The sequence below is a fragment of the Poecilia latipinna genome, unplaced genomic scaffold (assembly GCF_001443285.1).
Source record: "Poecilia latipinna isolate Pla-1442-1.1 unplaced genomic scaffold, P_latipinna-1.0 Scaffold4254, whole genome shotgun sequence".
Lineage (NCBI taxonomy): Eukaryota > Metazoa > Chordata > Actinopteri > Cyprinodontiformes > Poeciliidae > Poecilia > Poecilia latipinna.
In genome coordinates, this window is record NW_015116870.1 from 1 (window position 1) to 15,513 (window position 15,513).

The following is a 15,513-nucleotide window of genomic DNA, read 5'->3' on the forward strand; positions in this document are numbered from 1 at the left end:
TTAAAGGTTACTGCAGTTTCACAAACCCTTTTCCTGTCTTATTGAATGTATTCATGAGGTGGTTTAAAAAAGTTATTGGTTTTTAACCTAGTAGCACTATATCTAGATACAACCACCAGAATAACTAGTTACACCAAACTAGCTTTTAAAAAACTGCTCTTATTTTAAACGGGAAAGCAATATTTGTACATAGCATGTTAGTTATTACAGTCTTAAACATTGATTTATGCTTTTGTATGCATGAATTTAAAATAAGAGCTGTTATGTGTTTTCTTTATAGTGTAACATTATGAATGTAACAAACTGATATTTGCTGGGTAATTAGTCAGCCTGTGTAACCTCAATGGGTGCGGTTCGTTCAGTTTTCACACCATGACTGTCTGGGTTTATCATCTGTTTCTAGGCAGTGAAGTTTAGTAGCTTTTTACAGCAACAGGTAGGGCAGGGGAAGTGCTGTAAAACCATGTGCAACATCCATATATCTATGAAATAATTGATTAAATATTGGCGGTGTTTCTGTGAAAAGTTCTGATGTCCTTATTGAACACCGGTCGTTTTAAGATTTGATGAGGAAATTGAGATGCAGATTTTCATAGAAGGAACTTAAATATTTATCTTTTCATTGTCTAGAATTATTCCAAAATATTCAGATTCCTTTACAAAACCGGATGTTTAAACAAAAACATGAATTTCTGATGTAAAATGTCTAACTTGCTTGCCTTTTTAAAAAAATACATTCTGTTTTTCTGGAACGTTTGTAGCTGGAAAGCCCAGGCTGCACCAGCTGAGCTCGGGGATGAGACGGACGATGTCGCTGGACGCCATCATCGGGCCGTACCTGCAGGGACACTGGCCGAAAGAACCCGAAGTCCACTGCGGTCCGTCCTGCAAAGACAAATCAACCCAGGTGTGCTCTACATGGAGATAAGTGTGAGAGTTAATCAGCAATAAATCGACTGGTCGCATAGTAAATTAACATTAATGTGATAATTTCCATTCGTTAAAGAGAAGCTTCCCTTTAATATCAACGGAAATTCTCCATTTTGAAACTCAATAAATCTTACTGGATGATAAATCGTCCCAGAAGTTATTGCGATAAACGATAATATTGTTGTTTTTGAGATCATTTTTAATTAATATAATGGTAATGACGCATTCTCAAAGATTAATAAACTTTAAAATCTAGAGAACATTTAACTCTGGAACTGGAAGTCATTTTAAATATCCACGAGAAACAACAAATATAATCTCTGTAAACAAAATCATCCTTCAAAAAACGGGCTGTTTGAGACCAAAGCACCCGAATGAAAACTTTTCTCATCCAGTTTCTGAGAGAAAATAAAAAATAAAAAAAAATTATGCAAATGGAAATTATTGATCTTGTTTTAATTTATAATGCGATTAATTGATTTATTGCTACATGTGACACTCGGTAAGAAGTAGCTAGTTTACACTTCCTGCCACTTTTGCCTGAATTATTATTTTTGGTTATCGAGACTTAATAATAAATTTTAATTATTGTTGTTTTGTTTGTTCATTTTGTACATTTAAAATATTTTAAATGTGTTGAATGTTCTGTAGAAATGTACATTTGAGAGGTTACACCTGCGTCAATATGTTTTTATTTCTAGTTGAAAATGGTCTCAGAATGACAATATTATCATTTACTGCAACAACTTCTGCAGCATTTGATATTGTAGGAGTTTAAAAGTGAGTCAGAGGAATAAGTTTGTCACAACTTTGAGTTTATTTTGTTAAAGCTCTGCATGGATTTTCAGTTTAGTTTAGTTTAAATGGACAGATAGGTTTGAGTCATGGTGTCTATTTATTTCCCTGCAGTTTTCTGCAAAGATAGAAGTGAGACGGTGAGCAGAAGGAGGGGGGGGAGAGCGAGAGCGAGAAAGGGGGAGGCAGTGTCCGGTGCTTGCACAGCTATTACATAGTGTGAACCACAGCCATGAGAACAGTGACTGAAGTCAGCTGATGAGGCTGTTCTGGCTGCACCCATCCTCTCTGCTCTGTGTGCAGGCTCTCGCCACTGCTCTTCGGTTGCCCACATCCTCCACCCGCTCTGTTTTTCAGTTTCTCCTGCTCTTTTGCTCTTCTAGAAGTGTGAAGAGCAAGTCTGTGGGTGTTAACTGTTTAAAATATCAAGTCAAGAACAAGATAAAACCACCGTATCTGTGTGATCCAGACCAGAGGTTTTGATGTAATGTGAGGTTTATTCTTGTCGCTGTTTTTTGACCAGACTCGGATGATGTGATGATCTGAGCTAAAAATTCACATTGAAAACCTTTTTTTTGTTTTTTGTTTTTTTATCTGTAGACTCCGGACTCATGGGTGGAGAAGTCCAGGAGCAGGCGAGCTAGCACCAGCGGCAGCCACAGACGCTCGGCATCGTGGGGCAGCACTGAGCATCTTCGAGAAGTCAGTCTCTGCTTTTATTCCTCAGCAGGTTTATAACTCTGGATTCAAGTGGCCAGGCTCATTAAAAAAAAACACTTTTCTGAGCAGTGATCTCATCTGCTGCTCGGAAACTTCCTGTTTTCTCACCTACATGCACATAAAAGTCTGGTTTCAGCATATTTCATCTGTTATTTGCAGATGATTTTTATTTTTTTAATATGCATGACTAAAGCCATCAATGCCGATGTATGCACAAATGTAATTGGCTGTAACCTGTGTTATTTTGCAGATTGTCAAACTGAAACAACAACTGCAGCAGGGCAGCAAACCTGTGGCCTCTGGGGTGCATGACAAAGATCGTCAGTGTTGTTATCCTCATGGGAGCTGCAGCCTAGGAGCAACTCAGGTATTTACCATCATCATCAAACAAACACAGCGGCCCTTTGAGGCTGCACAGTCTTCTACTACGACTGTCTGCTGTGTCCAATTTTTGAATTTATACATCGAATGTGCAACTATTTACAGGAAGTGACTGAATTAAAGCACTGAAGCAACAGGAAGATCACTACATCACATGTGCTTCTTCTTCTTAGGAAGAAAGGCATAGTTCTGCTTTTGAGCACAGCTGGTCATTTTGTAGTGTTTGGTAATTGCACACTTGATTTGGTTTTTGAGGCTTGTGGTCACAATTGTTTAAAATAAAATCAATTCGTAGTTTATACTGGCTCTTTTAGAGTAACAAAGGCAGTCAGTCTAGGCTCATTTCATGGTTTATTGTTGTGGGAAAGACCCAAAAATCCATCACGTCACAGTTTCATAACAACAATTGGTAAATTAAACCATAGCTTTTACTTCCTGATGCAACAGAAGTGTTGTTTCTTTAAATTCTGTCTGCTAATAATGGTTTAAAACCCACAAGGAAACATCGATATGAGCTGAGTTATCAACAAGTCGTAACAAAACCGAGAGGAAACAAGCTAGCATTAGCCTAGCATCTCAGCAAACTCCTGCCTGTGCAAAGATCCTTAGCAGAGTTGGATGCTTGTTTACTGAAGAGTTTTTCTAGCCGAGTCAGTTCATCCGTTAGAAAAATTAAGCAACAACTTGTTTTTGTTTGTTTTTAGGGGAAGTGTAATTGGAACATAACAGCTTTCTTAAACCCAGTTCTCAGGGTTTTTACCTTTCAGAGTATATTGCAAAGTTTTGCAATGTCCAGCAACGCCCATTACAAATCCGTTTTTCTGGGGTTTTTTCTCACATCTTTTGAGTATACTGTGACCAAGCACTCGATAATGAGAAGCTGTGATTGTGGAACCAAAGAGGCACGGCTTAGAAATCCAGTCATTGCTCAATAAAATGTCACATTCATTCTGCAGCGCCTTCTGACCATTGTAATCTGTATTTTTTTTGAGTGCAGATCATTAAATTTTATTTACACTGAAGAAATTAGCTTAATTGCATGAAAAGCTATTAAGCTAATCATTGTTTCAAGCAAAATTTCTGATAAAATTGAACAATTTCCTACAGTTTAGCATTAGATATTGGATATATGCTTTGAGTTTTTCTTTTTCTGGACTTTTGACCTTATTGGATTTGGACATTTTAGTGTGAACCATTCATTTTCTTTTCTTGAAAGATGAAAGAATGAATTTTTTCGACATTGGGAAAATGACGTGCATTCAAAACCACCACTAGCAACATTAGCTGGTGTTCTGGATGCTTCAGTCGTTTACAATGTTGTGAAGGAATTTTGTCACCATTCTTCTTTACAACTCGGCTACATTTCAGCAGAAAGACATGGGTTCATTGTCCTGGTGATGATCCAGTTCTGGCCCAACTTCTGTGTACCTTCTGTACACAGAAGTTGTAAGTATTTTTATAATTTCTAGATACGAGTAGAAGTTAAAATACTCTCATCTCATACATATATTTATATGTTTAAATTTTTAAACAATGCTACAGTACACTCTTTTCTCCATTTTTTTTTTTTTTGTTTCTAATCCCTTTTTATAGCGGTTGATTCTTCTAGAATATAAGTTATTAGGGCTGTGTAATTTTATCAATTCTATGATATTGATTTTTTTCCTCAAAGTATCAATTTTTCATCTGCGAGTATCGATACATGAAATCCTTCTTTGAGTTTTTATGTAAAATCCACTTGAATTAAATGACAGCTATCACACATGACATTTTTACCCAATTGCACATATACATTAAAAATGACATTTACTGAAATGACCGGTTACAATTAATTAAATAATTAAATTAAACTAATAAATTACATTATAATATATTGAGTAAGACAAAAAAGGTTAATTTTCTGCATATCCAAATACACAAAGCCAAATGTATAACAAAATGACATTTATTACACCAGTATTACACCATCAGTTCAGTTAATTCAATCCAAGTCTGGTACAGTAAGAAAATGTCACCAAAATCACTCAAATCTTTCAGAAAATCTTTGAAAATGATTGAATCGTATAGTTTGCTGAATATCGTGATATATATTGTACCGTGAGCAGAATATCGCTTATCGTATTGTATCATGTGATTAGTGTATTGCTACAGCACTGAGTTACAGCCAAAATGATACAAAAAATGATATGTCTTTACAGTACACTGCAAAAACACAAAATCTTACCAAGCATTTTTGGTCTTTGTTTTATTTATTTATTTTTTGATCGTTTGGGTCTGAATGAGTGTTGATCTGCTCTTAAACATTAATTACTTTATAGTTGTAGATTGATAGTAGTAGAAACAATTTTATGTATTTAATTGCACTTCAAAAAACACAAATCCTTTTTTGATCTAGTTTCTAGTGCAAATATTTTAGTAAACTATAAACAAAACAAAACTAACTTACAAGTCACAGTTCAGTGAGATACAGGTTATATTGCCTTTAAATAGGTAAATGCTTAATATTTATGAAAAACTACTGGTGGCGGAGGGGGCGGAGCTAAGAGACTAAGGGGGTGGAGCCAATAGGCTAGGGGGCGGAGCCATGTCTGCAGACGAGTTCCTTTAAATCGAGACTAAGAAGCCACCTGTGTAGAGCCGAAACTTGACAATTGTTGGCTGTGTTTTATAACTTTGTGTTTTTTTTGTGTGCTTTTTAATGATGTAACGCATTTGAACTGCCTTGTTGCTGAAATGTGTTTTGCTAATAAACTTGATTGATTGATTAATCTATATCAAATAGCTGAACTGGTAATTTGTGTGGTTGTTGAGCTGAAGTCAGGAGCTGCCTTTAAAGTGAACTAAAAGTTAAGTGGATTTGTGTTTGTGTCCATAGACCCAGCCGGTTCCCATCCCCCTCTCCCCTCTGTCTACTCTGGTTCCCCGCCTGCGCTGCAGCGTGGAGGGCCTCAACCAGGAGCTGGAGGGCATGTTCATCAGCCAGTCTCCTCCCCCACAGCACAGGGTAGGTGTCTCTCATGTCTCCTGTCCTCAGAAAATCACAATGATGCCCGACTTATTTTGTTCTCCTTCTCGTCAGCTGCTTGAAGTTCCAGACGGTCACCGCGCTCCGGTGCCTCTGCACAGCTGCAGCAGCGGTTCGCAGAGCGACCGCGCCACCACACCCCTCTCCTCCTCCTCTAACTGCTCCTCTCCCTGCGCTTCGCCTCCATCTAATGCTCTAGATGCTCCCCTGGACCCTCACCAAGGCTAGTTTATATTGTTTATTATGCAAAATAAACAAAATTAAACAAAATTTTCCTTAAAAAAAAAAAGGATAATTGAGACAAAAGCACCAAACTGAAGACTCTTGGCATCCAGTTTTTGGTAGAGAAAAGCAATACATTTTAATTTTGTCACGTTTGGTTATCTGGTTTTACTGCTGTATGTGCTGTACAATGGCTGATGGAAAAGAAAAGTGCTTTGTTGTTGATTTGTCATCCAGAAAATACTCCCTGTACTCATGTTGGTTGTGCAGGAGGCTCCACTTCTGCTTTTCAAAGATGTACAGTTGTGTAATTCGCAGCCATTTTCATATGCGAGTGTAAATGTGGCCAGAAGCTGTTTGTTTGGATTTAAAGTGACGGAGCCCTAAAACGGCTCATTCACTGATCGGACTAAATTCTCATTTTCCAAGAATGATTTTGACCAAAAAATATGATGAAACTGTTTTGTATAAACTCATCCTAACCTGTGAAAGGAAGAGTAATGCGTCTCCTTTAATGAAGTAGCAAACAAATGTGTCATTTGCATTTTTTCCTTTTGCTTCAGGCTCAGTAGAGAAGTGTCCGCTGTCTCCAGTGTCCTCCCACAGTGAGGCCGAGCTCAACCAGCCACCACAAATCTCCTCCTCTCCAGGACTCAACAAAAGCTTCTGCTTCCAGCGAGAACCTCCAGAGGGCTGCGAGAAGGTCCGAGTCTGGGAGGAGATCAGGTACCGTTCTGCAGATAATCTGAGTTTAGGCAGCATCATAATGTAAAGTTAAGTGGAAATTTAGGTATTCTAAGGACAAAAATGACAATAATTCATACAATTAACAAAAAATAACAAAATAAGACAAAAGAGATTTTTTTCAAATTAGTTTCTTGTAATAAAAAACTTAAAAACTGCAGGTGTCTGTCTGGTGAATTTTTGGCTTAAAGATGTTTGTTTTTCATTCAGTGGGTAGAAAATCCAGAAATTTTACTCAAATAAAAGTAAAATGTAAAAATACTCCGAAAGGTAAATAAAAAAAAAGTTACTCAAGTAAATGTAATAATTAATCTATTGATTATTGTGATGATTAATCATCTTTAAAAAAAGCGCATTCTGTAGATTTTTCATTTAAGCTTAAAAATACAATAAAACATGCAAATAACAAAGAAATCCTCTCTTTAAATGGGAAAATAAACATTATTTTGCCTGAAATGTTATATATATAAAGCGATTGATATGAATATTTGTGCATAAAAAAACAACTGAATGTTTACATGAAATGAACTTTCCAAATACCAGCAGGATTGTTATTTGATGCTTTAACAGAAACGGTTTAGGATTCAGATGAGTCTGACACATCAATCTTTTCTGATGAGCAGCGTAAAATTAGATTATTTTTTAGTTGTTTATGTAGATAAACTGAAAAAAATATTGATTCGTAGTTCCTGCTCAGCCTGGGAGAATATCTGGTTTCATTTCCACTTTTCATGATGGGTGGTATTGTTTTGCATTATTGACTGAAAATGAGCTGAACTGTTGAAACTTATTAGGTGTAAAATCACTAATAGGAAGTGAAGCTGCGCCTTTATTCCTGTTTGTCTTGGTTTTAGTCTCTCACTCCCTCTGACTCATGAGTTAAACTAACAGCTTCTGGTTTACAGTGACGACAGTTGGCTCCTTTTTCAGGCACATTGCACATAAATTGGTAATCTGAACATTCATGAATCTAAACCAGAATTATAAAAGTTTTAGGTTTTTCATTGTAGTTTAGTTTTGATTGTAATTCTGTTTATTTGTTAAATATTGTTTATTTTTCAGTAGTTACAGTGATAGTTTTAGTTTTTTCATACTTTGGTTTAGTTTTGAGTGCAAAATTCAATAATCTCGAAGTATGTTATCGTGATTGGGTAACAAATACTCAACAGAAAATACTATTTTCAAAAAATGTATTGATTTATTGCTAAGCAATCAAGCAGGTTTGGGTAGAGGATCCAAAAATTGTCCTCAAGTAAGAGCAGCACTACATAATTTACTTTTACTTCAAGTAAAAGTAAAAATATCCATCCAAGAAATTACTACAGTAAAAGAGTATTTGGTAAAAAGTTTATTCAAGTACTGAGTTACTAATCAGATTATTAATCATTTAATGTTTAAAAATTATAGAGTAATGAGTGGAAATGTTGATATTTTAAGGACACGGATAACAGTAATTCACATAATTAGCAACAAAATAACAAAATCAGGCAAAATGAATGTTTCCAAATCAGTTTCTTTCAATAAAAAACATAAACTTTCACATAAACAGCGGCTGTGTGTTTTTGTCTGGTTAAAACATGTTTGTTTTTCATTCAGTGGGAAGAAAATCCAGAAATTTTATTGAAGTAAGAGAAGAAATACTTTATAATAAGATTACTAAAGTAAATGTAACTGAGTAAATGTAACTAGTTACTTCCCAACTCTGGTGTTTTCTCACAACTTTTGCTGTCGTCATTTTGCCACCAGGAGGAAAATGTCGCGCCGTAATGCCGTAATTTACTAACCGTAAACTAAAATGAATTTCACATCAGTTCGAAGGTTAATGAATATGATATACCATGATATTGCTATAATTTCAGTTAAATCTTTTAGTTAATGATGATGACCTCGATCCAACCCAAAGTCCTGCTCTCTCCTGCAGTATCCCACACCACCACAAGGAGGCCCCGGTCTCCTCCTGCCCTGACCCCAACAAGGTGAACTTCACGCCCCACGGCGGCTCGGCCTTCTGCCCCGTCAGCCTGCTGAAGCCCCTGTTCCCCTCCATGGACCTGCTGATCCGCAGCCTCACAGTCTCTCCCGTCGGGAACTGCTCCGGCCAGGGAACGCCGTCCGCTGGGAACCGCGGTGCCTCCCCGGATCCGGCTGCCGCCTCCGCCGTGCTGGGAGACGCTTCGGGAGAGGCGCTCGCCTTCTGATTGCAGCTGCAGCTCTTTTCTGTGAAAATGATGATGCAAATGTTTACCTGGACCAGGCAGGTGTGTTTGAACTGCTCTTCTTCTTTAGATATAAAATAATCTGATTTATGAGTAACTCTGGAGGAGGGCAGATAAATGATGTGGTGGTGTAAAACACCCCTGGTGAAATTTTAGGTGTTTTTCCTGATAAATCAACTCTTTCCACCTTTTATTGTGACTTCTTCTCTTAGTCCAATGCACTTTCAGTCAAATTTAACTCTAATTTTAATCCAAATTCATTCATTTTGTTTGTAAATCTACATTTAAGCCCCATATTATTATTATTTCCTGACATATTTGAATTTAAATCTGACCTTAAACCAAAAAGTTATTTCTGAAGATAAAACTGTAAAATGAGCTGTATTTATTTACATTTTCATTAAAAATTGTGTTGCAAATTACTTATATCCTTCTCAGTAATCGGTTTGAGAGTCTTGGCTCCGTCTGGCTGAGCTTCACAAACATTCAAATTACATCCACATCCCAGTAAAATTAAAATAATATAATAATTTGATGCAATAATTTTGTGCTTAACTGTATGTTTGGACTTCTAATTTTTATTTTCTAGCAGAAATCCTGAAGGTTTTGCATAAAAATTCATGAAAGTTGTCAGAAATGTATCCACTGTTATCAAAAAAATTAAACCAAACCCACAGGATAATGATGCCACCACCATGTCTTGATTCCCTTCTTCTTAGTCTAGATATATGGACAATAGAATATATCGTCTGATACAGAATCAGTGCTGCTGTTGCCTTCCTGACAGGTTCATGTTTTGCTTTATTCTTGGTTTGGCTTTATTGTTTTTGGATAACTTTCTCCTGGTGAAATGCTATGGAAAATAATGCTGAGGAATTTTATTTGTAGCCTTCTTATGACTGGTACCTTTAAACAATGAGCTAATAGATTCACCAGAAAGATGGTAGAAAATCTGAATGCAATCAAAACAAGAGGTCATTGCTGCTTTTTTCCCCAAAAAAATATTTTCTTTTCAACGGATCAGTTCAGAATATGTCGCTCTAAAAGTGGAAAGTTTTGGTTACTTATCAGGATTTCCTTTAAAAAACGACATTTTACCAGGGGTATGAACACTTCTGAGCTCCGTCGAAACCCAAAGGAAAGACTTTATAAGCTACAATTTCCTTCCAGGAACTCAAAACATTTCAATTTGGGTCAATCAGTTTTATTTTCCAAAGAAATTTATGGCCAAAAAAACAACATGAAACAGAGCTTTGACTTTACTGACTTCACTTCCTGCCTAGATCCTCCTCTTTTTTTACGTTTGTCCAAAATATCAGGAGTCTAGGTCTTCTGAGAACACTCACTTATTATTAAAATGAGTTTTCTTCCTTTTTGTAGGTATTCAAAGATATTTATGTGTAACTGGATGTTGCTAGTGCATGACAAATCAGCTGGTAATCTTTGCTTGACTCAAGAGAAGACAATGAAATCACTTATTTTGTTTTATTATACTTGGCCGTAGGGAAATTTCCGTTTGTTGGAGTTGGGTAGCATTTACACCCAAGAGCTTCAGCTTCCTGCTTTAAGGTAGTTTGTTGTTTTTGTAGAAATATGTATGAGTTAGTAGTTAAAGATGTTGTTTTTCGATGTTGGTGTATCAAGAACACACCAGGTAGGTGTGTTTTTGACGCCATGTTGATAGTTTTGAGGTTTCACGGCCCAGTTGACTACCTAACCAGTTTTAGTGGTATAGATGTGTCGCCTTTCATGTTTGCTTTGATATGTTTTCGTTCTGCCAAGCTGACAAGTCGATCAACTAGTTTTATTTCCGGTAGACATGTTTGCACAGATTGAACTGCTACCTTCGAGTTGCAATTCTTTGTTTTGTTTTTTTTACTTTCATTCTTTTTGTACTTCTTTGTAAATCTTAAGAGTAGTAAAGTGTATTTTGTACGTCTTTATCAGTTACCTGCAGCATAAGCTAAAAGGAAAAAAAAATCTCCTGTTATTTCTAGTTTTGTTGATGTTCGTTTGTGGCAGGTTTTTCATCATCGGGTGGAGTTTTATGCACTTCCAGGAGAGGATGTTTGTTTTTTTCCCCACTTTTTACACATTTCTGGGTAAAGTGTCTGACAGATTTATGTGTGTGTGAGTGTGTGAGCATGGTGATGGAGACTTGATTGATCTTTTGACTAACTTGTAGTTTTTTTTATATTATTATTATTAAAAATACAGAATAGAGTTGTTGATACAAAATGCTTCCTTTCTGTTTGGATGTTGGGAATTTGCTGTTTTCTCAGGTTCTGTGTTCTGTCCACATAAACATAGTGTGACGATAAACTCTGGTTTCTGTCATTTCTCCACTTAGCTCAAATTTTTTTACCACATCTGTCAAAAAAAGCAACCTAGAATCAAGCAAATAAAGTAGCCCTTTTTTTTTTTTTCCATTTTTAATTTTTCAAAATGGATATTTATTGTCGATCCAAAAGTTAAGAGGGATTAGGGATATTGTAAATAAAATACTCTGCCTTTTACTTTATTATTAAAGTAAAAGGCAGAGTAAATTTCTGCCAAAATCTTCAGAAGTTTAGTGATTTATCTCAGAAATTTTCTAGAAAAAAACTTTCAAAAGTCAAACATTTTCAACATTTAAAACTCAGAAATGTTCTAATCTTTATGTAGGAATTTTCTGAGATTAATTTAAAATTTGACTCTTGGCAGAAATTTCCTACTTCCTACTTTTTTCTCTTTACGATTACATGATTGTAGCTTTTGCACATTTCTTGTATTTAAAAAAAGTCTTATAGGTTTGACTTTTCTTATTTTTTTTGGCTTGATTGACTATTTTCAGTAACAACAGAATTTTGGTCACTTTCTTTAAAAACTTGCTATATTTAGCAAAGAAAACCTAATTTGTTTTTTTCAGGAAAGGTCTCTGGATAAATGTAGATTTATGTTCTCTTTTAAAGTTTAAAGTATTCATCTATAGCGAGATGAATACTTTGTCAGAAAATTATGTTGGTAATTATTTAACCTGTATTAAAAACTTGCATCACTTTTGAATTGCAGTTTGAGGGGGCTGCACAAAATCAGTCCAAGGGCCACTAAAGGCCCCCGGGCCACACTTTGGACACCCCGACTGGGTCTCTTCTGTACTGATGTAAAATAAAAACTAGTTGTTAAAACTTCTGCATTTCATGTTGAAGTTTTCAGATCTGACAGCAAATGCAAACTCCGACTCTTTAGCGCCCTCTGCTGGTGCGTGACCCATGAGGGCATTTTGAGGCTTTATTATATTTTTTAAATGAGTTTTTCTTCTAATTTCTTGTACAGATATCTTGGTACATTTGAAATAAGACAAAACTAACTTTCAGAAAGACATAAGAGTTTGATATCAGTCAATAATTGCTTTAAATTAATGAAAAAGTTCTAGTTCCACTGGCATAACAAAACATTTTTACCGATGTTGGTTACCTTAAGTTAGTTTTGTCTTATTTCAGTTGTACTAAGATATTTGCACTAGAAACTAGAACAAAACTTGGTCAAATTTGTATGTTTTTCCCCCCAAATATTTGATACCATTTTAGTTTGATTTACAGAATCAGCAACTCTCAGGTAGTCTGAGCTGTTTTCCTTCTATGTAAGTAAATACAAGTAATAACATTTCCTTCCAGTTGTTTGTGAACAAAATGTTAAACATCACTGACTTTACTAAGTGTAAAGCATAATATAGTTAAAAGTTAATTTCTAATAGTAATTCAGTTAAACAAAGTGGTATATTTCATGTATTTATCATCATAGAAATTAGAATGTTGTACAATAACAATAAAGAGATTTTTTTTTTGTCCAAGTGTATGAATGGAAAGTTGAGTGGAAGGAAAAGGTGCTCAAATATAAAGGAGTACTTTGATGGAGTTTTGGCTCAATTCTTTGATTTATTTATTTTGAAAATAAAAACCAAGTATTTTTTATTAAAATGCATCGAACTTGTTGTTTGTAACGGGCAAAATGTGAGAATGTGATTGTGAAGGCAGTGACGGGCGGCAGCAGGTGAGTTTTCTTTAAGAGGTCCGCAGCCTCGCGGTGTAACCCGGGTTCTCGTCCCCGGCTGGGATTGGCTGGCAGCAGAGGAGGGTGTTCAGCAGCGCTGCGTGCCTCCAGGCCTGCAGAAAGAAGATCCGCAGCAGCGCTGCCTGTTTGTCCGCAGATTCCTAAAAACCCAACAGACTCCGGTTGTTGTTGCTAAAAACCCGCCACTATGTCCATGTTCTCGGTCGTCCGGAAGCAGATGAAGAGTCACCCCTCTGTAAGTCTCAAATCCTGTAATTTATATTTTTTTTCTGTGCTAATTATCTTTATTTGACATTGAAAGTGCGCGCTGAGGGGGAGGCGCGCTCCCGATTTCTGAAACATTCCGTAAATTACAAAGAAAAGGGCGATCACTTATTAAATACTATTATAAAAATAAAAATGTATCCACATTATTGGGATCTGAACGCAAATATTTGGGAGGTTTTTCCCTCCCAATAACCTTAAATTATTGGGTTACCTTAAATTTAGGTCTAATCCTAAAATTAGACCTAAATGGCTTATTTTTATATATACAAAAACCACCAAGAAATGAAAAGAATGGATGATTAAAACACGACCGCACCTAAATTGGGTTAATTTCTTTTGTAAAAACAAATGAATTGCGCTGATTTGCACTTCACACTCAGGAGCCACATCTGCCAGATTTATTCTGGATTTCCCAGCCGGAAAAGATCCAGATGAGGGGATTTATACCGCAGCCATGCGTGGTGGTCGCAAAAGCACGTATGATATCCATACAGGCCTGACTGAAGTCTATTTTTCCAAGGACGACGGGGTGAAACAGTCTGCTTTACGGCAGACACCATATAAATAGACCACTGATATGTTTATGTCCTCTGCTGGTCGGTGACTCATTTGCCAGTTTATTTAGCTGGTTGAGGCATTTTGTCGTGAAATGTTTGATTATCACACCAAATCTCCAACCTGAAAATAAAATTCAATCAACCTCAGAAGAACAACCCCCCACCAAAATTAATGGATAAATGATTTCAAAACCCCTTATTCCACCCACTTCAACCGATTAAGATATTTTGTTTTTGTGAACCTTTTGATATAATTTCAATAACTTTTTGGATTCACGCAGTGAATGTCGTCAACCCAAAAATAAAACTCAGCCCTCTATTTGCATATCTTAGCTAAACAGCGACATTAGCGATTAATTATGGAAATAAATTAGGTTTATTTAACGATAATTCGAAAAATGTACGTTTTTCGAAACGCTGATTTCGAAAAAGAGAATGTTTATAAAAAGAGGTGGTTTTCCGGCTGAATCAAAAGAAGTGTCTTTTTTCCGCATCACACGAGTCATGTGATCAACAACCGGATGTTGCTACTCGCGGAAATGACGAAGACTACAGGAAGTGTTAGGAGGATGATTGCTGAGCACGTCTTTTAATGTCTTATAGCGTGAACAAACTTACTTTAACTGTATTATTTATTTAATAGAAACATTGCAATTGCGAAATTGTGGTGGTGGTGGGGGGTTACGTTAGTGGAATATCAACAACGTTTTGTGCACATTTGTAATAGAAACAGGTTATAACAGGGATCAACTACGTACTTTGTTTTCAATGGAACAGGAATCACTTATATTCACAGTTTATTTGTACTAAGAAAAAGGTTTGCCTTTTCTTCCAGAGAAAGCATCTAGGCGTGGCTAAAATATTGTAAAAACTTTGTTGGATGAAACCAAACATAATCTTTGGGCTGAAATTGCCACTGGCACCATTGGGTTGCTGGTTTGAATCCCTGATCCGTTGTGTAAATGTATAAATTACTAAATGTAGATTAAAGGGCTTTGGAGTCCTCTGACTTGGTAAAACATTATACAAGTAAAAGCCATTTACCTTTTCTTCAATTTTACAGTAAAACCTGTAGGGGTGGTATTATGATCTGGGATTTTCAATGCTTTATTAAGTTTAATTGTTCAGGTCGTATGTAATATTAAAGGTGGAAAAAAAATCTATTGTTTTGCATCACATAAAGACTATTTACATATAGTCTTCACATATATGTGAAATAACATGGGTTTATGTTATTATCTGTTATTCAATGTAATAAAGCTTTATTATCATATTATCTGCTTATGTTTGTTTGTTTCCTACAGCTGATTCCCCTCTTCGTCTTCATCGGTGGCGGAACGACGATGAGCATGTTGTACTTGGCCAGACTGGCTCTGAAGAATCCCGACGTCTCGTAAGTATCTCTGCACTGCAAAAACACAAAACTTACCAAGTTTTTAGTTTAGTTTCTTATGCAAATATCTTAGTAGACTTGAAATAAGACAAAATTAACTTACAAATAGCTTTTTTTTTTTAACAAAATACAGGAGTTTGGTTTAAGTCAATAATTCCCTAAAATTCATGAAAAAGTTCTAGTTAAAGTTTAAAAAGAATATTAAAAATC

The 15,513-nt window shown here is 36.0% G+C and overlaps 2 protein-coding genes across 2 annotated transcripts in view; both read left to right on the top strand.

Moving 5' to 3' along the window:
• Nucleotides 1–740: 740 nt before the first annotated feature.
• On the top strand, nucleotides 741–11,355 carry LOC106942410 (glucocorticoid-induced transcript 1 protein-like). The gene is made up of 7 exons (XM_015025680.1): nucleotides 741–907; nucleotides 2,326–2,427; nucleotides 2,696–2,812; nucleotides 5,702–5,830; nucleotides 5,906–6,074; nucleotides 6,637–6,799; nucleotides 8,739–11,355. Exons 1-7 carry the CDS (start codon nucleotides 797–799, stop codon nucleotides 9,013–9,015), a joined length of 1,068 nt encoding a protein of 355 aa, XP_014881166.1. The 5' UTR covers nucleotides 741–796; the 3' UTR covers nucleotides 9,016–11,355.
• Nucleotides 11,356–13,138: 1,783 nt separating this feature from the next.
• Nucleotides 13,139–15,513, top strand: part of LOC106942411 (cytochrome c oxidase subunit NDUFA4-like) — a 7,068-nt gene continuing 4,693 nt past the window's right edge. The window contains exons 1-2 of the mRNA XM_015025682.1: nucleotides 13,139–13,321; nucleotides 15,215–15,303. Coding sequence (XP_014881168.1) covers nucleotides 13,274–13,321; nucleotides 15,215–15,303 — 137 coding nt within the window. The 5' untranslated portion in view covers nucleotides 13,139–13,273. The remainder of the gene's footprint in view (nucleotides 13,322–15,214; nucleotides 15,304–15,513) is intronic.